The sequence below is a fragment of the Pelobates fuscus genome, chromosome 8 (assembly GCF_036172605.1).
Source record: "Pelobates fuscus isolate aPelFus1 chromosome 8, aPelFus1.pri, whole genome shotgun sequence".
Classification (NCBI taxonomy): Eukaryota; Metazoa; Chordata; class Amphibia; order Anura; family Pelobatidae; genus Pelobates; species Pelobates fuscus.
This window is the reverse complement of record NC_086324.1, coordinates 106,000,680-106,028,380: the sequence shown is the minus strand read 5'-3', so window position 1 is coordinate 106,028,380 and position 27,701 is coordinate 106,000,680. Positions and strand designations below refer to the sequence as shown.

Sequence of the window (27,701 nt, the reverse complement as noted above, 5' to 3'; positions counted from 1 at the left end):
GGGATTCACTCAGGAGAGATATTAAAGAATATGTGGAGGCCTGTTCTGTGTGTGTGCTGCTTCTAAGGTTCCTCATAAACTTCCACGTGGATTGTTACATCCGCTTCCTGTACCTAGTGTTCCATGGTCCCACTTGTCCATGCATTTCATCATGGAACTTCCAGGTTCTAATGGTCATAACACCATCCTTTGGTAGTTGATCGCTTTTCCAAGATGGCTCATTTTGTTAAACTCAAAAAATTGCCACCTTTTCAAGATCTGGTTTTGATATTTATATGCAACATTGTCAGACTACATGGTATCCCTCAAAATATTGTTTCTGACAGGGGTTCTCAGTTGAGTCTCGATTTTGGAGAACTTTAAGCAAACAGCTGGGTATTGAACTGTCATTTTCTTCCTCTAACCATCCCCAATCTAATGGTACGACTGAGAGGGCTAACCAATCCTTGGAACTATAGTTATGTTGTTTCGTAAATAGCACACAGGATAATTGGTCTGAATTTGCTACCTTGGGCCGAGTTTGCCAGGAATAATGCCACCCACGACTCATCCAGGCATAGTCTATTTATTAACAAGTAGAACAAATACAGTGGCAAAAGTGATATCGTGTGACAACGAGATTGTTGTAACCACCTGAGTGGGACCCCTCAAACCACTCTAACAATAGCAAAAGAAATACATACAAGTGGTGGATCACACTTCTTATAGCTTCCTAAAATAAAACATAAACATATATAGTGTAATACAGTTGGTTATGTATAAAAAAAGAAGAAGGTAAAGCTCATGTACTCACAAGCCGGGAGCCAAATCAAATCATATGGCTCCCATGAGTGTAGCAGTGGGACACTTAGTAGGACGTCCCTGTCCTTTCTTGGGTCGTTCTGAAGATAACAGGAACAACGGATTCTTTCTTGTAAATAAATTTATTGGTAAAAGAATATACACAGGACTGCTCTTAATAAAAAATTTGAAAGAAGCAAAGTCCATTAGCCAGGAGGCTATCTGAGTCCATAAAAAGCACTACAATGTAGAGTGCAAGTAAAGCAGGTATAAAAAGTCCTTACTGTTCTTGAATAAAAAGGCACAAATGCCCTCCAAGGTCCTGATACGCGTTTCGCCCCTAATGTGGGGCTTCCTCAGTCTGTGATAGCTTGTGTGATGATTGCTGCTCTTTTATGCCGCTTTCTGCGGCCACTTCCGGGTTCCGGTGCCGGCAGTTGGAACGCACGTTGCGTTCCATGCGTCCGCAACGTCACTTCCGGTTTCACATTTCGGCACTTTCGTGACGTCACTGGAGCGCGCGGTGGAACGCACGTGCGTTCCACGTTCATATACATATGTAAAATAACAGAAATAATTATGTAGATCATGTAAACATCTGAACAAGTGTTCTCAACATTTAAATATATCTGAATGGATAGTTATTAGAACAGATAAGAGTCCTATGCAGAAAATTTAGTACATTACCATAATGTCTTATTCTGAGATGTATTATCTAGTCTCTAAGCATATGCCATGCTGCATATGAGACCAATATTTATATCTTGTTTCAAAGTATATTCCATAGGTTGTATCTACCTATGGAATCCTTAATTAAAAGCAGAATAATGTATCCTTAAATCTATGCAATAATATAGAATTTTTGTTCACCAGACATCTGTGCAGTATTAAAAAGACTTAATTAAAGTGCCATAATCTATTGCTTTAAAGTGCCATTACAGTGCTTTAAAGTGCAAAGAATAAAAAGATTATTGAAAAAGGTTAATTTTTAAAAAAGTGATACAATTCAAAATCCGAATTTAGGCCATTAGGTATTAGAGTATTAAATTCAAATATAAATTTCATTTCTTCTGACCCTATTTTTCTAGTATAGTTTCCTCCTCTCCAATCTTTTTTGACAAACTTAAGTGGGCATAAAAGGAGGGTTTCTGGGTTCTGGTCATGATATTTTTTGAAGTGGTTGGAAACACTGTGAGTTTCCAGCCCTTTCCTTATATTTCAGATGTGTTCTGAAATCCGTACATTAATGCATCTAATGGTACGGCCTATGTAAAGGAGGTTACATGGACATTTTAGGATGTATATTACGCTTTGTTTAGTGACTGTGGGGCCTTTACTGCTTGCTACTAGAGATCTTTTTAAATTAGGCGCTCCTCTATATATGATTTGTGGTCGGGTTGGTAAAATTCCGTTTAAAATGGGGTCGTCCTGTAAAAGGTGCCAGTACTTAGTAATAATTTTTTAGATTTTTCCATTTTGGCCATTAAAATTACATATAAAAGGGATTTTGTTGATCTGTGTGTCTTGTGGGTTTTTTCTTTTATACGTCAGAAGTTCTGACCGTGTTTTTTTTTGGACTTCTTCTAATTCTAGAATTAATTGTTCCTCCTTGTATCCTTTCTCAATGAATTGTTCTTTTATTTTAGTAGCCTGTTGTCTATAATCTTCATTATTTGTACAATTCCGTTTGATTCTTAAAAATTTACCCTTTGGTGCGTTTTGTAGCCATGGTTGGTGATGGCAGCTGCTTTTTTCAATGTATCCATTGGCGTCCACTGTTTTAAAAAAATCTTACCCACCCTCCAGGACGTCCCATCATATCAGGGATAGACTCGATATCTTCAAGAGTCTCAGAGTACATAGACACCTTATTGCAACCCCTGGTGATTCATAACCCATCACATTTAAAAGATACTATTCACACTCTACAGGTACTTAACAACACACAATTGTAGCGGTACTTACCTTATCCGGGGGCCGGCCGCGGTCCTCTCTTCAAGCCGCGCGCGGTCCTGCGGCTGCACGAGCCGCGCGCGGCTCATCCGACTCTCCTAACAGGAAGACGGGCAGTGACCGCGAGATGCGGTCACGTGTCCCGCCTGCAGCTAAGAGCGCGCCGCGAGTCTCGGGCACGCTCTTAAAGAGACAGTGGGAGCCTAAATTGCAAAAAGGCTCCCATTGGCTCCTGTCATGCCAATCACCCCATACACTTACCTGTTGGGGGTGTGGAAGTGACAGGAGCCAATCACATTAGTTTGAAGGCTACTTATACTTACCCTTTTCCCTTAGTTCCTTGCCCTATCGTGGTTTCTGCTACAGTTCCCTTTAGTGCTTGTTGTGTTCAGTTGTGTTTCTCCGTATTTGACCTTGGCTTTGTATTCTGACTTCGTTTTCGCTTTATCCTTGTCTGTACTGTTTGCCGGCTTGCTGATTCCTGTGTACCAGACCCCGGCTAGTTTTCGTTTACGCTGTCTCTTTGTGCCCTTGACCTCGGATCGTTCCTGACTCTGTCTTCTCCTATTACGTCGAGTCCGGCCACTCTAAGGTCCGGTAGACGTATCTCTCCTCTGTGCTGTCTTCTGTTCGGCTGGATCCTGCGTGTAGGGGTATATACTCGTTACATTACGATAGGGCCATGGACCCCGCAGATTTAGCTCAACAGATGGCGTCCCATGAGGCTAGATTTGAAGAGCAGGATCACCGTATGGATCAGATAGCTCAGGCTCTCCAGACGCTCTTAGCTAGAACCATTCCAGCAACCGCACCTAACCCTCCTACACCCCTGCTTCCTGAAGTATCGACTGTGCCTAATGCTACGGCCCATTTAACGCCTCCTCCTAGGTATGGAGGGGATTCTAAGACATGCAGAGGGTTCATTAACCAAATAGAGTTTCATTTTGAGATGTATCCACGTTCATTTCCCACAGAGAGGTCTAAAGTTGGGTTCTTTATGCACCAACTTACCGACAAAACACTTGAATGGGCAAACCCTATTTGGGAGGCTAATGGACCTATGGTGCATGACTTTCACAGTTTCCTTACTACTTTTCGCAGAACTTTTGATACTATGAAAAGGTCTAAGAATGCCGCGAGAGCATTAATGAGGGTTAAACAGGGTTCTAGGTCTGTGGCTGATTACGCTATACAGTTTCGTACCCTTGCCTCACAGGTCGATTGGACCAACAATGGGTTAACTACTGCCTTCATGGAAGGCTTATCAGACTCTATATTGGATGAGGTAGCAGCTAAGGAGCTTCCTGTTGCCTTAGAGGACCTTATTGACTACCTCATCGATATAGATAATAGGATTCGTGACAGGCTCTATACCAAGAACAGGAATAGACGTTTTGTTACACCTATTCACCCCAGAGTTAATACACCGGAGAGTGTAAAAGTATCTGAAGAGGAACCCATGCAATTAGGGGTTGCCAAACTCTCTGATAATGAAAAATTACATAGGAGAAGGGAGGGACTCTGCCTATATTGTGGTAGGAGAGACCATATGGTAAAGGAGTGTCCTTTGCTCCCGGAAAACTCTCACACCTAAGACCTTATAGGGGACTGGCCTTGGGTGTGATTTCTAAGTCTCCTACATTGCCTCCTAACCGACTGCTTCTCCCTGTTTCTTTACATATGGGAGAGAGTTGTATAGTTGAAAATATATATGCCCTGGTTGACTCTGGGGCAGCTGAGAATTTTATAGACTCTGGTTTTGTAAAGAAAAACAATATTCCCATCAGGGAGAAGGAGATACCCTTGGCCGTTGAGGCCATAGATGGTAGACCATTGATATCTCCAGTTGTTACTCACGAGACTGCACCGCTACACATGTACACAGGGGTTCTACACTATGAAACCATTCGGTTCCAGGTCATCACCTCTCCCTTCACAGTTGGTGTTAGGGTATCCATGGTTACGTGCCCACAATCCCATTTTTGACTGGGAGACAGGGCAGATAAAATCATGGAGTGAAGCCTGCCATGAGTCATGTACTATTGAAGTCACGCCTGTGAATTCTATTAATGTTCCTACCATTCCTCCTTTGTCTACGGCTATACCCTCTCAGTATTTATCTTTAAAGACTGTCTTTGATAAAAGAGAGGCTGACAAATTACCGCCTCACAGACCCTACGATTGTGCTATTGACTTGTTGCCTGGCACTATACCTCCCAAGGGCAGGGTGTACCCTCTATCGGTTCAAGAAAACCGTGTCATGGAGGAGTACATTAAAGAATCATTAGACAAGGGATTTATTAGGAGATCCTCTTCTCCGGCTGGAGCGGGGTTCTTCTTTGTATCAAAGAAAGAAGGTGATTTAAGACCTTGCATTGATTATAGAGGTCTTAATAAAATCAACATCAAAAATGCTTACCCTATACCATTAATAACAGAATTGTTTGACAGGCTCAAACATCCTACGGTATTCACCAAATTAGATCTTAGAGGAGCATACGATTTGATACGTATAAAAAAGGACCACGAATGGAAGACAGCCTTTAACACTAGGTCAGGTCATTATGAGTATACCGTCATGCCATTTGGGCTTTGCAATGCCCCAGCAGTATTCCAAGAATTTATTAATGATGTCTTAAGGGACTTTATTCACTCATTTGTTATTGTGTACTTGGATGACATTTTAATATATTCTACAGACTTACACACTCATCACAGACATGTTACGACAGTTCTGAAGACCCTTCTTGCTAATGGTCTTTATTGCAAACTAGAAAAATGTCTATTCGACCAATCCGAGGTCCAGTTTCTAGGGTATTTGATTTCCGCTAAGGGTTTTCGGATGGATCCCCAGAAGCTCGCTGCGGTCATAGAATGGCCTCTGCCGCAAGGTCTGAAAGCCATCCAGCGTTTTCTGGGTTTCTCTAATTATTATAGACGTTTTATCAAAGGTTTTTCGTCTATCGTAGCACCTATTACTCGTATGACTAAAAAGGATGGCAATATACGTGCCTGGTCTACCGAGGCACTTCAGGCTTTTGACTTTCTTAAGACTACGTTCGCCTCTGCACCTATTTTACAGCATCCTGTCCCCTCATTGCCATATATACTTGAGGTTGATGCTTCCGATATAGGGGTAGGTTCTGTCTTATCCCAAAGAGAGTCTCCTGACAAGCCATTGCATCCTTGTGGCTTCTTTTCTAAACAAATGTCCAAAGCAGAAAGGAATTATGATGTGGGTAATCGCGAACTCCTTGCTATCATTTTAGCACTCAAAGAATGGAGACATTTGTTAGAGGGCACTAAGGATCCTCTCCTCATATTTACGGATCATAAGAACCTATCCTACCTTAGCGAAGCTAAAAGATTGTCTTCAAGGCAGGCTAGGTGGTCACTGTTCTTGTCTCATTTTAATTATATAATCACCTATAGGCCAGGTGATCGGAACACTAAAGCGGACGCTCTATCCAGACAATTCGAGACTATTGACAAACAGGAGATTGATGTCACTCCTGTCATTCCCCCAGACAGGATAATAGCAACTACTATATTGTCTATTTCCTCGTCCCTCTTGCAGGCCATACAAGCGAAACAAAGCACCTAGCGAGAGGCCTAATGATAAATTGTTTGTTGACGTTCCCGAGAGACGGGATATTCTGTCACTGTATCACAATACTAAGACTGCTGGACATCCTGGTATTTCCAAAACGGTGTCAGCCGTTTCTCGGTATTTCTGGTGGGATACCTTACGTAAGGATGTTACTGACTATATAAGTGCTTGTACTACTTGTGAATGTATGAAATCCTCTCGTAGAGTTCCTTGTGGGCTGTTGCATCCGTTACCCGTTCCCGAGAGACCTTGGTCTAATCTATCAATGGATTTTATTGTTGAATTACCCCCTTCGAATGGTAACACAGTCATCCTAATGATAGTAGATCGGTTTTCCAAAATGGCTCATTTTGTGTCTCTTCGCAAGTTGCCCACTTCCAAGGAACTGGCTCTTATCTTCGCTAGAGAAGTGTTTCGATTACATGGTATTCCCTTATCTATTGTATCCGATAGGGGTAGCCAATTTATTTCCAGGTTCTGGAAAGCCTTTTGTTCGGAGATGGGTATTTCTCTCTCATTTTCTTCCGCTTACCATCCCCAGTCTAATGGAGCTGCTGAACGTGCCAACCAGTCTCTGGAGCAGTACCTCCGTTGTTTTGTGTCTCACCATCAGGACAATTGGTCTGACCTGCTTCCTTGGGCTGAATTTGCTCGGAATAACGCCACTCATGATTCTTCCGGCAAAAGCCCTTTTTACGTTGTCTATGGCCAGCATCCCGTGGTTCTTCCGGCTGCATTCTCCTCACAGGGCATGCCAGTTCTGGATGAGCATTTGGCTGGTTTGCGTAATACTTGGGAGCAGGTTCAGCGTTCTTTGGTGGACTCTGCTGCCCGCCAGAAGGCTCAGGCTGACAAGCATCGCAGAGCGGCTCCTTCCTATGTTGTGGGGGACAGGGTTTTGCTTTCCACACGGAATATTCGCCTCCGGGTGCCTTCTATGAAATTGGCTCCCCGCTTCATTGGTCCTTATCGCATTATACATAAGGTTAATCCCGTTTCTTATGCCTTGGGTCTGCCTAAAAATCTGCGTATACCTAATGTATTTCACACTTCGTTGTTGAAGCCTTACGTACGCAACCGCTATACCCGGCATACTCCCCCTCCCCCTCCTGTCTCTGTGGAGGGTCATGAGGAGTTCGAAGTGTCTGCTGTTATTGACTCTCGTTTCCTTAGGGGTCGGCTTCAGTACCTGGTACATTGGAAGGGTTATGGGCCTGAGGAGCACAGTTGGATTTCTGCGGATGCTGTTCATGCTCCCCGCCTTGTACGTTCTTTCCATTCGCGTTTTCCTGCCAGGCCTGGTCCTGCCCGCCCGGAGGGCGTGTCCTCAGGGGGGGGTACTGTAGCGGTACTTACATTATCCGGGGGCCGGCCGCGGAAGACGGGCAGTGACCGCGAGATGCGGTCACGTGTCCCGCCTGCAGCTAAGAGCGCGCCGCGAGTCTCGGGCACGCTCTTAAAGAGACAGTGGGAGCCTAAATTGCAAAAAGGCTCCCATTGGCTCCTGTCATGCCAATCACCCCATACACTTACCTGTTGGGGGTGTGGAAGTGACAGGAGCCAATCACATTAGTTTGAAGGCTACTTATACTTACCCTTTTCCCTTAGTTCCTTGCCCTATCGTGGTTTCTGCTACAGTTCCCTTTAGTGCTTGTTGTGTTCAGTTGTGTTTCTCCGTATTTGACCTTGGCTTTGTATTCTGACTTCGTTTTCGCTTTATCCTTGTCTGTACTGTTTGCCGGCTTGCTGATTCCTGTGTACCAGACCCCGGTTAGTTTTCGTTTACGCTGTCTCTTTGTGCCCTTGACCTCGGATCGTTCCTGACTCTGTCTTCTCCTATTACGTCGAGTCCGGCCACTCTATGGTCCGGTAGACGTATCTCTCCTCTGTGCTGTCTTCTGTTCGGCTGGATCCTGCGTGTAGGGGTATATACTCGTTACAACAATGGGACATTAACTCCCATCTGGTCACCAGCGATGTGACATCCATATATTCCATCATTCCCCACGAAATAGGGATCAAAGCAGTAGAACATTTTTTTAAAAAAGCCAACTTTCACGACGATCAAATTCAATTCATTCTTGAAGGCATTTATCTTATCCTCACTAATAACTTTTTTTGGTACAATGACACGTTCTACCTCTAAATCAAGGGCACGGCGATGGGCACCAAATTCGCACCCAGTTATGCGAATCTATTTATGGCATATTGGGAGGAACACTTCATATTCTCAGAGCATCCCTGGGTGTCGAATTTGGTGTGCTATCGCTGTTATATTGACGACATACTCTTTGTTTGGAATGGCTCGGTCGCACTTCTAGACATGTTCATATCTTTCCTGAACGATAATAACTGGGGCATTGTATTAACCACCACACACAGCCAGACAGACATCCATTTTTTAGACCTTCACGTTTTTATACAGAATAATTCGACCCATACAAAAATTTTTTTTAAAACAGTGGACACCAATGGATACATTGAAAAAAGCAGCTGCCATCATCAACCATGGCTACAAAACGCACCAAAGGGTCAATTTTTAAGAATCAAACGGAATTGTACAAATAATGAAGATTATAGACAACAGGCTACTAAAATAAAAGAACAATTCATTGAGAAAGGATACAAGGAGGAACAATTAATTCTAGAATTAGAAGAAGTCCAAAAAAAAACACGGTCAGAACTTCTGACGTATAAAAGAAAAAACCCACAAGACACACAGATCAACAAAATCCCTTTTATATGTAATTTTAATGGCCAAAATGGAAAAATCAAAAAAATTATTAATAAGTACTGGCACCTTTTACAGGACGACCCCATTTTAAACGGAATTTTACCAACCCGACCACAAATCATATATAGAGGAGCGCCAAATTTAAAAAGATCTCTAGTAGCAAGCAGTAAAGGCACCACAGTCACTTAACAAATCTTCACACAAGGAAAAGGCTTCTATGGCTGTGGCACCTGCCTAGCATGCAGGTCCACAAAAAATAAAAAAGACACATTACAAATATACAACAATACACCAATAAAGAATTCACTATCAAAGACCAACTCACCTGTTTTTCAAAAGGCGTAATATACATCCTAAAATGTCCATGTAACCTCCTTTACATAGGCCGTACCATTAGATGCATTAATGTACGGATTTCAGAACACATCTGAAATATAAGGAAAGGGCTGGAAACTCACAGTGTTTCCAACCACTTCAAAAAATATCATGACCAGAACCCAGAAACCCTCTTTTTCTGCCCACTTAAGTTTGTCAAAAAAGATTGGAGAGGAGGAAACTATACTAGAAAAATAGGGTCAGAAGAAATGAAATTTATATTTGAATTTAATACTCTAATACCTAATGGCCTAAATTCGGATTTTGAATTGTATCACTTTTTAAAAAAATAACCTTTTTCAATAATCTTTTTATTCTTTGCACTTTAAAGCACTGTAATGGCACTTTAACCCCTTAAGGACCAAACTTCTGGAATAAAAGGGAATCATGACATGTCACACATGTCATGTGTCAGTAAGGGGTTAAAGCAATAGATTATGGCACTTTAATTAAGTCTTTTTAATACTGCACAGATGTCTGGTGAACAAAAATTCTATATTATTGCATAGATTTAAGGATACATTATTCTGCTTTTAATTAAGGATTCCATAGGTAGATACAACCTATGGAATATACTTTGAAACAAGATATAAATATTGGTCTCATATGCAGCATGGCATATGCTTAGAGACTAGATAATACATCTCAGAATAAGACATTATGGTAATGTACTAAATTTTCTGCATAAGGCTCTTATCTGTTCTGATAACCAGATATATTTCAATGTTGAGAACACTTGTTTACATGATCTACATAATTATTTCTGTTATTTTACATATGTATATGAGCGTGGAACGCACGTGCGTTCCACCGCGCGCTCCAGTGACGTCACGAAAGTGCCGAAATGTGAAACCGGAAGTGACGTTGCAGACGCAAAGCGGCATAAAAGAACAGCAATCATCACACAAGCTATCACAGACTGAGGAAGCCCCACATTAGGGGCTAAACGCGTATCAGGACCTTGGAGGACATTTGTGCCTTTTTATTCAAGAACAGTAAGGACTTTTTATACCTGCTTTACTTGCACTCTACATTGTAGTGCTTTTTAGGGACTCAGATAGCCTCCTGGCTATTGGACTTTGCTTCTTTTAAATTTTTTTATTAAGAGCAGTCCTGTGTATATTCTTTTACCAATAAATGTATTTACAAGAAAGAATCCGTTGTTCCTGTTATCTTCAGAACGACCCAAGAAAGGACAGGGACGTCCTACTAAGTGTCCCACTGCTACACTCATGGGAGCCATATGATTTGATTTGGCTCCCGGCTTGTGAGTACATGAGCTTTACCTTCTTCCTTTTTTTTTTGTCAATCTTTCTTTTATTGAAGCATATTAGATGGGGTACAGAAACAAAGAGAGGGAAATGCAATAACGGGTTACATTAAAGGGTGAGTACATCAGTAGCTTAAGGAATTACATTTCCTGATAGAGGATGCTTAATTTTTTTATATTGTGTTAACAAAAACGTGTTGCAGTTAGTATCAATGCCTATCCCGATAGATTATTAGAGGGTAACAGTGGGTTATGCAAAACTTAGGCACATAGCTAATGAGTAGTAAATGAGGTCATATTAGTTAAAATAGTAGTATGAAGAACCATAGACGAAACATCAGATAGGGTAAGACAGTTATATGTCAGAAGAATCAAGGCTTATGCGTTACAAATATGACATGGCAGTAGCTTATTACCGTATGCTTATCTAATCATGCTTGTTCGGCTAATAGGAGTGACATTATGCGAATATCTGGTCTTATGCTCTCTGAGCAGCCACTAAGCAGGGGCTGTACACGCCAGGCAGCTGGAGACAGGGTCAAATTAAGACGATGAGGTTACAGTTAAGTTAAAGGCCTGTAAATATATGAGATCACTTTAGTCTAGCTAGTAACAGCGACCTTTCTACATAGATAATATTGTACCATGCAGTGAGTAGGGAGACATGAGTGGTATCAAGCTTCTGTGTAGTATCCCTTACATAACCAGTGCGTAATCTGGCTAACCAGTGCGTGGACCGAAGAGAGTCCTTGCGGTGAAGGGTAAAAATAGAAGGTGTCATGAGTCCATAAGCCAGTCCCCTTCAACCCATGCCGGTTCCTGGCATGCAGGGTTTCGGTGCCAGCCTGCAGGTTTGTGTGCTGTGCGTGTCTGTTGCTAGGCTTCTGTACCTCGCCGCAGAACAGGTGTTGGTGGGAGTGACTCCCCAGTCCTGGATTGGTGTGCAGGCTTGCGGCCTCTTGCCCCAGCCTCGGTAGCCGCTGGGGTCTGTGCTTTTGAGAGGGACAGAGGAGCGGGTCTGGTGTGATGACCTTTTGATTATGTAAGTACAGATCAGCAGATACAGGTGGGTAGTCGCCGGTGTTTCTGAGCGAAGACAGATTGGGTGATAGGCATGGTCGGTGCCTCGGTTTCTCTGGCGGTCGCTGTGGGCGGGTGTTACGCCATATTCCCTGCAGTGGCTCCTCTGCGTCCGAGGGCCGCTTGACTTCGGCCTGAGGCCTGTATAGGCGCTCGCGCCCTTCGCCATTGGACCCATCATCAAGTCCGTGGGCCCAGGGTTCCGCCGGATCCCAAGCTTCTCCCTGGGTGTATGGCAGGCTGTGGGGGGGGGATTCCTCCCTGTGAGCGCCCGGCTCAGAAGAAGGGTGAGCGGGCCTCTCGACAGCGGTATCCACCGGTGTGGTAGTTGGTGTGCAGCAGATGCCAGGTGTATCTCCGGGTGTGTGGGTCTTTGCTTGGTATAACCCCGTGTGCCCGGGTAAGTGATGGCTGCCGGCAGACCTGTGTTCGAGGTTGCATGTTCTGCGTACATGGTCTCCGCCATCTTGCGTGTGGGTCTCAGGCTACATGTCGGTGGTGTCTCAGAGAGCTGTTTAGTCTGGCTTGGTTTAGCTTGGACCGGGATCACCCCCCCGGTCCAGTGGGGGGGGGGACAGGACCGGGTCTGCAGGCTGTCTACGCGTGTCGGGCTCCGTCGGGCAGGATAGCGTTGCGGCGGCCATCCGCTTCACTCACCGTCAGCATAGGTCCCGCCTGTTGTAGCAGGCCCCATCCTCCGAGGAACTAGAACTTCGAGAGCAAGCCTCTCCTCAGCTCAGGCAGCCCGATTACATCGAGGGTCGCAGTAAGTTGCCAGTAATTCTCTCAAAAAGTCTCGGTTTGTTGGCTATTTGTGACCCTGTTTGCAGGAGCCGAGCTGTCCTGCGACCGCTCAGCTCGGCGGCCTGGCCCCGCCCCCCCCCCTTTCTTCTTTTTTTATACATAACCAACTGTATTACACAATATATGTTTATGTTTTATTTTAGGAAGCTATAAGAAGTGTGATCCACCACTTGTATGTATTTCTTTTGCCATAGTCTATTTATTGTCAATAACAATAGTTATCCTACTGTTCTACCGGCTGTATTCTATGACACTGCTATCCCTGATTTGGATGATCACCTTACTTCTATTCGTGAGACTTGGTCCAAAGTTCACTCTGCTCTCAAGACTGTGGCTGCTCGTTTCAAATTTCATGCTGATAAGCGGCGGGGTCCCAACCCGGTGGGTGAGAGGTTGTGGTTATCTTCACGCAACATCAAACTAAAAGTTCCCAGCATGAAGTTTGCCCCCAGATTTCTTGGTCCATTTCGTATTATTCTTAAAAATTAACCCTATTGCTTATTCTCTGGCTCTTCCAACCTCCTTGCGTATACCTGATACATTTCATGTCTCCTTACTCAAAGCTCTTATTTGCAATAAGTATACTATCCCTGTTGTTCCCCCTCCTCCTTTGGTCGTTTCTGGACAGGAGTACAAAATCTTTTCCATAATTGATTCCAAGTTCTCTCGTGGTTCCTTACAGTATATAGTGGATTGGAGGGGGGGTGGGCCTACCGATCATTCTTGGGTCCCACCTTCCGACATACATGCTGGCCGCAAGATTCGTTCTTTTCACACCAAGTTCCCTCTCAAACCTGGTCCTGCCCACCCGGTGGGTGGTCTCGAAGTGGGGTGGTACTGTCACGGTGCTGGGGGCTTCTGTCGGCGTGACCGCACTGAAAACCAGTGGTCAAGGTGACAAAAACAAACACTCACCTTTCCCACGGCAGATCAAGACCCAACCTCCTTCCATCTCTGTTAGCGGCGTGTGCAGTGTTTTCAGAGACGCCGGCCGCTGTGGTTCCATTTCTATATAAAAAAAAAAAAATAGCCCTTGCCCATATTAAAGATGGCGCTTAAAAAGGCCAGACTTATGCATACCTAAAGTACAATGTGAAAGAAAAATAACATAAAATGACTACCCAAAAGGTTGACAAAGACTGGTGGTAGAATTAGTGCATGGAAAGTGTTAAAATACCACCATTTGAAATACCCTAGGGTGTCTACTTTTCAAAATATATGGTTTGATGGGAGTAAATTACATTGTCCGGCTTCACAAATGTCTGAAATAGGACATGGGTGCATGATGACCAGCTGCGAAATTTGCAAGGTGGAAAACTGGAATATGCACCCTCCAAATAAGGTATTTTAGCCACCAGAGAACCTGACACACCTATACATGGGTATCACTGTACTCAGGAGATGTTGCTGAACACATATTGGGGTGTTTTTTGGAAGTAACCCTTAAAGTTCTCCATACATGTATTCTTAAATTGCTATGTTTGTCAAAAAAATCTCTAATTATTTATTTTATTTGGCATCGATTGGTGGTAAAATGGTTGCATGAAAAGAGTCAAAACACCCCACGTTTAATACCTTAGGTTGTCTTCTTTTAAAAAATATATACATGTGAAGGGTTATTCAGAGATTCCTGACAGATATCAGTGTTACAATGTAACTTGCATGTATTTGTTTGAAAAAAAATCATTTGGAAATAGCAAAGTGACTTATAGCCCTAAAACTTTCCACACAAAAAAGCTAAGAACATGTTAACAACTCAGGACAAAATTTAGAAACTATTTAGCATGGGTGTTTTTGGGCGGTTGTAAATGCGTAAGATTTTGAGTGTCAAAGTTCGAAAAAGTGTATTTTTACATTTGTTCATCATATTTTATAATTTTTTTATAGTAAATTACCGTATTTTTCGCTCCATAAGACGCACTTTTTTCCCCCTCAAAAGTGAGGGGAAATGTATGTGCGTCTTATGGAGCGAATGTGTGGTAACTTGAGTCAAAATGCCGGAGTGCAGGGATGAAAAGTGGATTGTGCGGCAGAGAGGAGGCTCATGGGGTTCCGTGCGGCAGAGAGGAGACTCCTGGGGTTCCGTGCGGCAGAGAGGAGGCTCCTGGGGTTCCGTACGGCAGAGAGGAGGCTCCTGGGGTTCCGTGCGGCAGAGAGGAGGCTCCTGGGGTTCCGCGCGGCAGAGAGGACGCTCCTGGGGTTCCGGTATTGTGTCTGTCCGGCGCCGTGCTTCTTCCCCACTCGCTCGTAGCCGGGATCTACCGCCACCTAGCTTACCTCACTTCAACAGCAGTGGTCTTGCCGGGATCTATCGCCACCTAGCTTCCCTCACTTCAACAGCAGTGGTCTTGCTGGGATTTGAGGTAAGAGATCTATCGCCACCTAGCTTTCCTCACTTCAACAGCACTGTTAGCAGTGATCAAAACCCACTGTATGTTTAATCAGCTATGGCTAATTATATTCCCACAAAATGTTGTAATATATTACAACTTATTACAACATGTACGGTAATTACCGTACATTATTAATATATATTGAATATAATATTAATTTTATTTAAATTGTCAGGGATCAGATTAATGGGGCAGTTCTCTGAAAAGTTGAATTTGCACATTTATTTTCCTTGTGGAATTGTATAGATCTTTCATGTGTGTAAGGAATGAATGACAGACATTATGTGTTCCCGTTCCCATTAAACTGAATATTTCTTGATTTAAAATGGTAATGAGCTGGGCATTATATGTAGACCATGTTACCGGGTAAATTCTGAAGTCATTAGGCAAAGCATGTGATGGATTATGGGTACTGATATCACTTACGGTACTACGTATGTTTGCTATGATGCCATTATTTAAAGGTACAGTCAGCGCTCAGTGGTACACATTGGAGATACGGTACATTACTGACAGTTCCTTCATCACTGTATTTTCTTGCAGAAACCTTCCCCCATTCTACATACAAGGATGATCAAGCAGAAAAGACTAGCATATAAGATTCCTTTTAAACTAGAGGTAGTAAAGTATGCTAAGGAGCATGGAAACAGAGCAGCGGAGAGACATTTTGGGCCACCTCCAACTGAAAAAATGATGAGAGTGGAGGAAACAGGAGGATCAGCTGCAAAAAGTGGATAAAAGTAAGCACACTCTTCGTGTACATGCTGCAAAGTGGCCACAGTTAGACGTGGCCATGAAAGAATGGATCACAAATCACCGGAATAATGGCTTCTCAGTCTCTACAAAAATGATAATATATGAAGCCAAACGCATTGCTGTAGAGAAAGGCATTCACGATTTTATTGGATCACCATCGTGCTACAGATTTATGAAGCGATGTGGCCTTGCTATGCGCACCAAAACCAGAATTGCGCAAAAAATGGCAAAAGAATATGAATCTAAGATTCTTTCTTTTCATAAATTTGTCATTGATGCTAGGAAGAAAATGGGTATGAAATTGGCCAGATTGGGAATATGGATGAAGTCCCGCTAACCTTTGATGTGCCATCTAATATGACTGTTGATCTGAAAGGTGCCAAAACAATCACCGTGAAAACCTCCGGACATGAGAAAACCCAACCCAGTTGTGTTGTCTTGCTGTGCAGACGGCACCAAATGGCCACCCATGTTGATTTTCAAAAGGAAAACGTTTCCAAAAGAAGCGATTCCAAGAGGAGTTGTTGTTCATGTTCATGAGAAAGGATGGATGGACGAAAATGGAATGAGAGTATGGATTGAACAAGTGTGGTCCAAACGTCCTGGAGGGCTTCTGAAAAAAACTGCCTTATTAGTACTTGACCAGTTTAGAGCACATATTAGTGAAACTACAAAAAAGTGCTTTAAAGAAGTGAAGACTCATCTAGCTGTAATTCCTGGAGGTCTTACCAGCCAGTTGCAACCTCTCGACGTTTCCATCAACAAACCATTTAAGGTCTTTATGCGAGAAGAGTGGAACAAATGGATGGCTGCTGGCAATCATGATCTGACACCTGCTGGACGAATGAAGAGGCCCACTATCACTCAAGTTTGTGAATGGGTGAAAACTTCATGGCACTCTGTGAAGGAGGAAATCGTTGTCCAGTCATTCAAAAAATGTGGCATTAGCAATGCTTTGGATGGAAATGAAGATGATATCTTATATGAAGATAGCGAAGAAAGTGATGTCAGTGATTGTGAGCAACTGAGCTTCCTAAATTCTGACTCTAGCAATGATGAGTTCTTGGGGTTCACAGAAGACTAGAAGAGTACTCAAACCTTAAAGTCTCTCTTCATTTGTTAATGACAGTGATGATGGTTCTTAATGCCACTGTTGACTTAATGCCACTGTTCACTTTACATGGTTGAAATATTATTCTGATATACTGGTAGTTTATACTGGTAGTTTATTAAATAGTTTAGTACAACATTTGATTCAGAATATTTTTTTTCTTGTTTTCCTCCTCAAAAAACTAGGTGCATCTTATGGTCAGGTGCGTCTTATGGAGCGAAAAATACGGTATATGATATAATGAAAATAATCTTATTTTTAGAAAGACCATTTTATGTTTGGGTATATAATATATGTGGGTACAGTAAATGAGTAAAAGGAATCTTACAGCTAAACACAAACACCGCAGAAATGTGAAAAGAGCTCTGGTCCTTAACGGTAAGAAAATTGAAAAACGGTCTATTTTACTCTGAAAGTAACAATATTTTATATTTATTTTTCTAATATAAAATATAGGTCCTTTCAAAGTAAAACATTTAATTATACAGTAAGCATACTCACATGTAGACAGACAGACACACTGACACACACAAGCTCATTAATTCACAACCTGATAGACAAACAATCTCACTGATATACATAAGCTCATTGACATAAAAACACAAACTCACAGATGCACACAAATAGGCTCACTGACAGACATCTCAATGACACACAGACAAGCTTATTGGTATACACACAAACACAGTACAGACAAACTCTGACACGCACAAGCTTACTTCAGACAGGCTCACTGTCAGGATTCCAATGAGACCCAACACGCAGGATGTAATAGAAAAATGTATAACGGACCTTAGAGTGGCAGGACTCTATGTTAGACAGCTAGAGAATAGTCAGGAACAAGCCTGGGTTGAGGGAGCCAGAAGTCACGAAAACGAGGTATACAAGCCAAGTCAGGAACCAAATATTAGGATAGTCGAGGTACGTGAGCAGAGTCAAAATAGGAGAATGGAGAGTAGTCAGGATAGCCAATGTCAAAAAAAGACAGGAGGCAGACTCTTACACAGAATGGGTCTGCCGAATGCAGCGAGCAGCCCTAGCCTGGTTCCAAGCCAGCCAAGCTAACACTGGAGAGGAGATCACGCAGTTCTACAACGGCTGAACCCAGAAGTACAAGAGTGGGTAAGAGATCAGAAACAGACTACCCTAACCGAAGCTGCCCGCCAAGCCGACGAATACCAGGATGCTCACCGACAGCAACGGCCTAGCCTTACGCCCATGCCTCGACATCCATCCCCCAAGCAACTCGATACCCACCGTGCAGCAGAATACAGTACCATCTGTGCAAACAGCTTGGGCACTATCAGAAGGACTGTACCCAGAGCAGGAACCAAGCTGCGTGGATCCAACCAGTTCCAGCGGTTCAGTAGCTGTGTGTGTAGCCTGGGGAGCAGTACACCGACTACCCACTGCAAGGGTTCACCTGAACTGGGGTGCCGGGTCGGAGCTGATTGATGTAGTGATGATGAAGGAACTCCCCGCTGAAGTCTTGCTGGGGAATGATATGGGCCAGTTGACCCATCAGCATTCCTACCGTCCCAGGTCACCAACCCATTCACTACCAGATTCAAGGTTCACACCACGGAGAACTGCTTGCACTCCGAGGTCCATGTAGGAAAACCTTACCAACCTGTTTTACCCCTCCTCTGGGATACCCCCACAGAATTTGGGCAAGAAACCCTTAGTGACCAGGTGTATAGGGATAAAGTGATCTATTCCCAGGCAGGATTAGAGGGAGAGAGATACTCCTGGCACCAAAGGTTATTGTACCGAGACTCAGAGAGAGTCTTGGCTGGTTCCATACCAGTCCCTACCCGACAATTGGTCGTCCCACAGAAGTATAGGAAAGAGTTACTTCAGATAGCGCATGATATTCCCCTGTCCGGCCACTTAGGGGTGAGCCGCACTAGAAATCTGCTCACTCGCACTTTCTTTTGGCCTGGCATCTGCAAGGATGTTTGGCAGTATTGCCAAACCTGTGACATATGTCAGAGGATAGGGAAGCGGGTAGATCGCCACAAGGCCAAATTACAACCCATACCCATCATAGAGAAACCATTCAGATGGGTAGCAGTAGATTTTATAGGACCCCTATTGACCCAGCCCGTCCAGCAAAAGGTACATCCTGACTATAGTCAACTATGCGGCCCAGTACCCAGAAGCTGTGGCTCTGACGAACATCCATGCAGAGACAGTGGTTGAAGTTCTGATGCGAGTCTTCTGCCAGATGGGTTTTCCAAGGGAGATAGTCTCAGATCAGTTCACTGTGGAAGTCACCCAACAGCTCTGGAGACTGTGTGGTGTCAAGTGGTATCAGTTCTCCATACCACCCCCAGAGAAATGGCCTATGTGAAAGGTTCAACGGAACATTAAAACAAATGCTCCGGACTTTCATGGTCATGAGTCGGGATTGGGAGAGATTCTTGCCGCACCTCCTATTTGCTTACCAGGAGGTACCGCAGGAATCTACAGGATTCTCCCCCTTTGAACTGCTGTTCGGGAAGAGAGTATGGGGACCACTAGACTAAATCCAGGAAAACTGGGAGGGAGCAGTAGGTGAGGATGGTACCTCTGTCATACTCTATGTGCTGGGGTTCTGCAACTGCTTGGAGGCATTGACTCAGAAAGTGCTTACCAACTTCCAGGTGGCGCAGACCTGCCAGCGCCTATGATATGACCGGGGCGCCAGGGGACATCGCTTTCAGATTGGCCAAAGGGTTCTGATTTTAAAACCTTGTCGCCATGACAAGCTACAGGCCACCTGGCGTGGCCCATACCAAGTGGTGGAACAGAGATGTGACACCACTTACGTGATTGGCCCTTGCTCTGGTAGTGGGGGGGAGACGCATGCTCCATGTGAACATGCTTAAACCCTCCTACAAGAGGATGGATGGATGTGGCAGCCATATGTGCGCCCGCCTCTTATGACTTTGGGAATTTCCCCCTATCAAACCTCCTTGGGGAAGATAAAACAGGCGCCTTAAATGAGGTTCAGCTAGGAAACGACTAAGAGCGTATCCACTTACAGCAATTGCAAGCCACGTAGGGAGCAATGTTTTTGAATGTACCAGGGTACACTCCGCTGGCCACCCACCGGTATAGACTCCTCTGAACATTTCCTTCTCAGACAGACCCCCTATAGAATTCCTGAGGCTGTCAGGGAACACATGAGACTGGAGATGCAAGAGATGCTCCGTTTTGGGGTTACAGAAGCGTCTGATAGTCCTTGGGCTTCTCCAGTAGTCTAGGAACTACCCGCTTCTGTGTGTATTACCGGAGACTCAATGACAAAATGGTGTCAGACGCTTACCCCATGCCCAGGATAGACAAGCTCTTAGATCGGATGGCCATCGATCTGTCAATCTGTGTAAGGGCTCTTGGCAGATTCCCCTAGCCCAGGATGCCATTCCAAAGTCGACCTTTGTCACCCTGTTTGGACTGTACCAGTTTAAGGTCATGCCATTCGGGATGAAAATTGCCCCAGCCACGTTCCAACGTATGGTGGACCAGCTGCTGGATGGCTTCCAAGATTATGTATGTGCATAATTGGATAACATTGCAATTTTTAGTGAGACATATCAGGCGGTGCTAGACCGAATTAGAGAGGCCAAGCAAATGCCATATTGGGATGGCAGAAGTCCAGTATTTAAGATAACTGGTGGGGTGTGGGAGACAGAAGCCCGAACCGACAAAGGCTGAAGCCGTAGCTCAGTGGCCCACCCCTAGTATGATAAAAAGTTTTTGCGGTAATAGGAACGGCTGGCTATTAACGTAAATTTGTTTCCAAACTATAGCACCCTAGCCAAACCCCTCACGTGTCTCACCAAAAAGAATTTACCCCGCCAAGTGTGAGTGTGAGTAGGCATTTTAACAGCTCAAACAGGCCCTTGTTAATAGTCCTGTACTAGCCGCTCCATCTAAATAATTTCTTGTTCACACAGACACTTCAATGTTTGGATTGGGAGCGGTATTGAGCCAGGGCGGAGAACATCCCGTAGTTTACCCGAGCAGGAAACTACCTAGGGAGGTGAGCTACGCCGCCATAGAAAAATAATGCCTGGTTGTGGTGTGGGCCCTAAAGAAGCTTCAACCATACTTGTACGGACAGCAGTTCACTCTACTCATGGATCACAACCCCTTGGTATGGCTAATCCGAGTGGCGGGGTACAATGCCCGGTTGTTGCACTGGAGTTTGGTGTTACAACTGTATTACTTTACTATTTACTACCGGCCCGGGAAACCAAACAGCAATGCCGACAGGTTCTTGACAAACTGAACTGGAAAAGTGATCAGTGAGTACTGACCGGACATCCCCAAGCCGATCCTTTAAAGATCAGACTGTACAAAGAATATAAGATTAGAAATAATTTGATTGAAGGCACATCAAAAAGTAAGGTTGACAGAGGATCTTCTCCACGTTATGGGAATTTAGGAGAGCGAGATTATATAATAATAAGTGTAGACTGTTAATAAACCAATACTGCGCTAAACGTTAAAAGCACTTACAAGATTGTAGTGGTATACAGGCATATCAAATCTCAGATGACCAGGATACTGGGTGTCAATCCGCCAACACTTTCATTAGATCGAAACCAAAGTGAAAATAAACATCTCTCTAGTTCAAAAATGTATTACAAATAAATAAAACAAACATAAATAAAACAAAATAAAAATGGAAATAATCTCCTACAATAGTCCAAACCCTACCCGTTTCGTCTGATGCTACAGACTTCCTCAGGGGTAAATTTAGAGTAGAAGATCCAGTCTCCTGTATAAAATCTTCTTGCCGCATCCGGAGGAGGGGCTGTAAGGTATTTAAAAACCTAGCCGGGCGGCAAGAATATTTTGAAAGTGTTGGCGGATTGACACCCAGTATCCTGGTCATCTGAGATTTGATATGCCTGTATACCACTACAATCTTGTAAGTGCTTTTAACGCTTAGCACAGTATTGGTTTATTAACAGTCTACACTTATTATTATATAATCTCTCTCTCCTACATGCCCATAACGTGGAGAAGATCCTCTGTCAACCTTACTTTTTGATGTGCCTCCAATCAAATTATTTCTAATCTTATATTCTTTGTACATTTGAGAGGACTGGGAGGAGTCCTATTTTCGCTAGATTCTACAGTGTGGGGTATTATTATATAGGTAAACTCTCTCTTTCGTTTATTACCTCCCCACATTGTCTTTCCACTTGTGATTTTGGGGGTAACTTTTTTGTAAAGATCAGACTGTGTATGCCGGCTTGTGGGTAAGGGGGTGGGGGCAGTGTAGCAGAAAAGAGGACCCAACTACACCCACGTTCATTTACCGAACCCCCTCTCTGTGTGGCCCCTTGTTCGCACCTTTTAATCACCGACCACCCCTGGCTGTTAACCACAAAGTGTTTTCCCTGTGTGGCCATTGTGTTTTCCATTTAGTCTAACAAACGCGGGCAGCAGTACATGGTCGTCGACAGCTTGGAACTGTTTTCGGATACGTGACCCGCAAACACCCGGGAAGCTAGTATCATGCCCATCCAACTTCCTGAAGTTATGAGAACAGCGTTTGGGAGGCATGAACTACCGAACAGGGGGAGCATTCGCTCCCTAGCAGGAAGGAATGGATTCTTCGGTGTTCGTGCGAGAACCCCCGTAGGATGACTAACCATTGCCTTGTTTTCTCTGGATCTGTTTTGGGGCATTACCTCGTGGCTGACCGGTGAAAATTTCATTTGAATAGCGATCCTGAACCAACAAAGGGATCGGAGTGATATTTCGGCAAAGTGTGCACTCAGATCCAAGCTATTTGGTGATATGACTTTGGTGGAGTTCCAAAGTTATTAAAATGGATTTTTGGCGTGCTTTAGAATATTGTATATTTTTCTGTACCTGAGATATAATTGAGTTATAGGTTTTCCTCACGCAATTATGTTTCAGGCACATCTTTCCTGGGAAGAAAAACCCTGTATTATTGCATGGGAGACCCCATGTAGTGGTCTGTGCATAAAAGCTGTGTGTGGCCAAATAAAATCAGATGACTCCCAGAACTATGTGTCATCTAGTTGCTGGGGGAAAAGGGTCTTGGCGTATTATACGGTTTCTTTCAGCTATGAGGATGGAATGGGTGAGATACCTATACTAGGTATTGGAGTTCGGCTACCCTACCCCTTCAGCGATGTCGGATCGGGGAGAGAGGGAGAGGGGCACTCCAGGATTCTACAGTGCCAGGAAAATAGTTTGTTTTCCTGGCACTAGAGAATCCCTTTAAGGCAGTGCCTATAATGTGTGAAAAGAGCAGAGTTAAGAAACAAGCCAATGTCAGGGATTGCAAAAGGTATACAAGAACATAATGTGAGGCCGGGTCTAGGCGTACAGAGATTAGGATAATCAAACTAGCTGAGACAGTATACCAGAGGAAGACAATTAACCGAGAATGTGCTATTAGAAATCAAAGAGAAACCGTTACAGTGCAAAGACACTGAGCAGAATGGAGCCTTATGTACACCTTGCACATATATCCTAGTGCTGGTTGCATCTGACAATTGACACTTTGACTTTTGGTTACAAAAGAATGCATAGGAGCAGTGTTCTGAAGAGATGCAAGTCTGACAAGGATCTGTGTTCTGATAGGTGTTTACATTGACGCGACTATGGCATAGATCCGGAGTTAAACTCGGCATCACTATAGACTCGACTATGCAGGAGTTCATAGGTTCCTTGTTCCTTCTTAATAAGCCAAAATATTTAGGGCAAAGTAGAATCAATATAAAAACAGATAAAACACACAATACGTTTCAACCCTGAAATTGGGTCTTCCTTAGGTGTATCCCTGTCGCTGTAGCCGCTCTTCTTTTAACCATCCTGATTGCCCATTTTTGCCCTTTCTAGGTTCTGCGCTGATTGACGCCCACTAAATCACTTCGAGGCGTCAAACGCAGAACCCAGAAGGCATGAAAAATCAGCAATCAGAAGACGTAGTGGACGTCAGTCGGCACGGAACCTGGAAAGGTAAAACAAATTGACTAACGGTTTCAAAGAAGGGAGGCTACAGTGACTAAGCAAGTACCTTTTTTTTTTTTTTTTTTTTTTTTATCCTTTGTTTTAATGCATTTTTTTCTGGATTATATCTACAATTCTCTAAATGTGATACATCCACACTGACCGGTGCATTTAGTTCATACGACCCAGAGAGTGCATTTAATTAATACCAAGTGTAATATTTTCTAGCTCAAATGGTAGAAAATGCTTTTTTGTCATAGAAAACAATTGTACACAATGCTTTTAGATTAAAATGACTAAGTAATAGCAGACAGTAGAAACAGGTCAAATTTGGCAGAATACTTACTGTATATAATACCTAAAGCATTACTGATTTATTGGTTCTATTTTTTTTTTTAGCATCCGTGAATCCAAATGTTATTAAAATAAAGTCCTTGCTTGATATTCCAAATAAATTGGAGGAATATTATATAAGAGGATATGTCGCTGCTGCAATTCATCCAATTATTCCCTCTACTGGACGTAGAAGAAATTTATCAGTTAGTTACTTGTATCGAGTAGTATTATATCGACTTAAATTAAGGTAAGTCCATTGTTAATGTTTTCAATATTGTTTGTCAAAGAGCAGTCTCTTTTTTTTTTTTTCCCACTTCAGCTATTTTGGCCTAAAATCTGCAAATCCTTGGTCAGTTCCCAGCAGTTTAGAATGGCCCATGACCCCCCCTACCTTATGCCGTCCCTCCCCCAATTGAAATTGAAGCACGCTGCCAATGGCCACAGTTGTCACTTTGCTTCCTCCTGTCATAGAGGAAGCACCTAATGGACCCCCAGGGCGGGCGGCTGTGAGCACATCTGATGTGCTCACAGCCGCCCACCTCACAGCAGCCTCACTGGACCCCAGGGATATATCTACTCCAGCTCTCCCAAAGGTAGGGAGGCTTGGTGGACAAATAATAATAATAATATTAGTCATTTTTGAGTGTGTGAGAGAATGTGTCTGTCTGAGAATGCGTGTGCGTGTGTGTGTGTCTATGTATGTCAATGAATGTGTTTGTATGTCTTTCAGTTAATCTGTGTGTATGTCTGTCAGTGAATGTGTGTTTGTGTCTGTCAGTGAATGTCAAATCAGTGAATGTCTGTGTTTGTCATTAAGTGTTTGTGTGCCTGGCAATGTGTGTATGTCAGTGAATGTGTGTGTGTCATTGAGTGTATCTGTGTCTGTCAGTGACGTTTGTGTGTTTGTCATTCAATATGTGTGACTGTCAGTGTGTATCTGCCAGTGAGTGTGTGTCTGTCTGTCAGTGAGTGCATGTGTCTCTGAGAGTGTGTGTTAGTTAAACAGTGTGTGAGACAATGACTGTCTGTCAGTGAGTGTATGTCAGTGTATGTGTATCAGTGATGAAATGTTGCCTGTCAGTCTGCTCATCCACGCTGTCATCCCCACACTCTACCCACTTTCCACTTCCTACACACTGCCCCCTAGAGGCAGCTCGCTAATTAGGCGATCTAGGCGGCCGTCTAAGGCCTCACACTGGCTAGGGCCTCGCGGCCGCCTAAATCACCTTAGGGCAGATTGAACTGTCGGGTCTTCGGCTTATGACCGAGGGCCCAACACCAGGAGGGGGCCCAGTGGCTTGCCCTTTATGCCACTGGGTGCAAGCCCCCCTCCAAACAATCCGCCATAGGAGGAGAGAGCCCTATGTCAGCTGCTCTGACAGGAGATTGCGAGACTTACCACATTGTCTGCAGCTCTGCACCCAGCGGAGAGCCAGCCCACGGACCACCAGGGAGAGAGACACTGGACCACCAGGGAAACGTTAATGAAAAAAAAAATGAACCTCCCCACACTGTCACCCCACATCCACCTTGTTACAGCCCGCCCTATCCCTGTCACAGCCCCCCTGACCCTGACAGCGCCAGATTATGAGCCCAGTGGGCCTGGTGCTGACAATTATGATGGGGCCTAATTACAGAATCTTATCGACCTAAAACACTAAAACAGTCATACCTCTCAAGCGTCATGTATCTGATGGAGTTGGTGTTGGAGGTAAACTCAAAGGATGCAGCTATAAGAAAACACATACTCTATGCTAATCTCTGTCTAATTAATGCTTTCATCGTTCAAGTAAATCCATACCCCCTAACAGCAGTGTCCAGTGAAGCAGGAAGTCAATGGGCGGGGCAAAAAGGTGGGCCACTGACACGAATCACGTGACCAGAACTGCCAAAAGGGGCGAACATGCCGAAAAAGGGGGAAATGTCTGTCCAAAGAATTGGAAGACCAGCCTGGCATCAGTGTCCCCATGTCGCCCAGTCCCCATTTCTCCCAGTGTCCCCATGTCTCAGTCTCAATGTGTCCTGTGTCACTAGGATAATAGGGGACACTGAGTGTCATGGAGACACAGTAAGACATGGGGACACTGAGACACATGGGGCACTTGTGGATACAGACATGGGGACACTGGGAGACATGGAAACACTGGGAGACATGAGGACACTGGGAGAAATGGGGTCACAGACACATGGGACACAGACACTGGGACACAGACATTTGGGGAAACTAAGACACTTGGGACATAGAGACATGGGAACACAGACACTGGGAGACTAGGGGACACAGACACTAGGGACACTGGCTGGGAGGCATGGGGACATAGACACTTGGGGACACTGGGAGACATGGGGGCACTTTGTCATGCCTTAACTATGGTATCCTCTTACTTCCTGGTTCCACGGAGCCTAGCCACACCCCTTTATGACACGGTCTGCCTATTTAATCTGACTGCACCAGCTGATCAGGGCTGGATTATTGAACTACGTTCCTTACTCACAACCCGGCTACAACTTCGTTGTGAAAGCCTCTGCTACCAGACCGGACTGAAAGACTCTGCAAAGTTCCCTTCACCTTTCCTCATCCACGGCTAAAGCTGAACTCTATCCATGCAGGATAATCCGCCTCTGAGGAAATCTCGGGAACCAGTGTTCTATGTGCCGGAAGCTAAGTAAAACTTCTCTGATAAGCATTGCATCTAAAGCGGTTATTTCCTGTCTCCAAAGTCCTTCGTTAAAGCCAACCGTTACAGCTAACTTCAACTCATACTTGTCTCAGTTAGCTGCATCTATCTTTCTTCATTTAAAGTCTATGGAACAGCTATTGTAACTTTTTATCATCTAATTAATTAATACTACTAAAGGACTCTTGCTGCTTCAGTTACCTTTTACTCCTTAAAGCTACAGTGCTTATAATTGTGGACTTCAGTTATCGTTTACTCCTTAAAGCTACAGTGCATATAATTGTGGACTTCAGTTATCGTTTATTACTTAATGCTACAGTACCTGTAAAGTGGAATTAAAGTCTTTACCTTTTACTTTCTTTAATAAATATTCAAACTATACGAAATCTGCAGTTGTGTTCCTTCATAACAAATGTTTAAGCGTGACAGAATAATCCAGCCATTGTAATGGATCCAGCAGATTTCGATTCTACTATAACTACGTTGAATCAAAGAGTTAATGCACTAGCCCAAAGTGTGCAAGACCTGCAAGTTACTAACGAAAGACTTCTCACTTATATCAGAGATTTACAAACTCATACTCCTCATACTACTCTGCACTCGGCTAGTGATCCTGCTGTGTGTAACCCTGAAAAGTTCTATGGAGATCGTTCCAGATACAGGGAGTTCCTCAACTCTTGCAAATTGTTAATTGCTTTGAAACCTCGATCCTACCCTACAGAAAGAACTAAAGTTTGTTCGGTTATTTCCTTTCTAAGAGGTGAACCTATGTCATGGGCTCATTCCTTTCTGGAAAACGATGACCCCATCTTAGATTCACTGGATGAATTTTTTGAA

The 27,701-nt window shown here is 43.8% G+C and overlaps 1 protein-coding gene across 1 annotated transcript in view; it reads left to right on the top strand.

Annotated features, from left to right (window-relative positions):
* The window catches only part of RFTN2 (raftlin family member 2), a 484,037-nt gene that overhangs the window by 106,982 nt on the left and 349,354 nt on the right, over positions 1 to 27,701 (top strand). Inside the window, exon 2 of the mRNA XM_063430216.1 lies at positions 24,250 to 24,433. Coding sequence (XP_063286286.1) covers positions 24,250 to 24,433 — 184 coding nt within the window. The remainder of the gene's footprint in view (positions 1 to 24,249; positions 24,434 to 27,701) is intronic.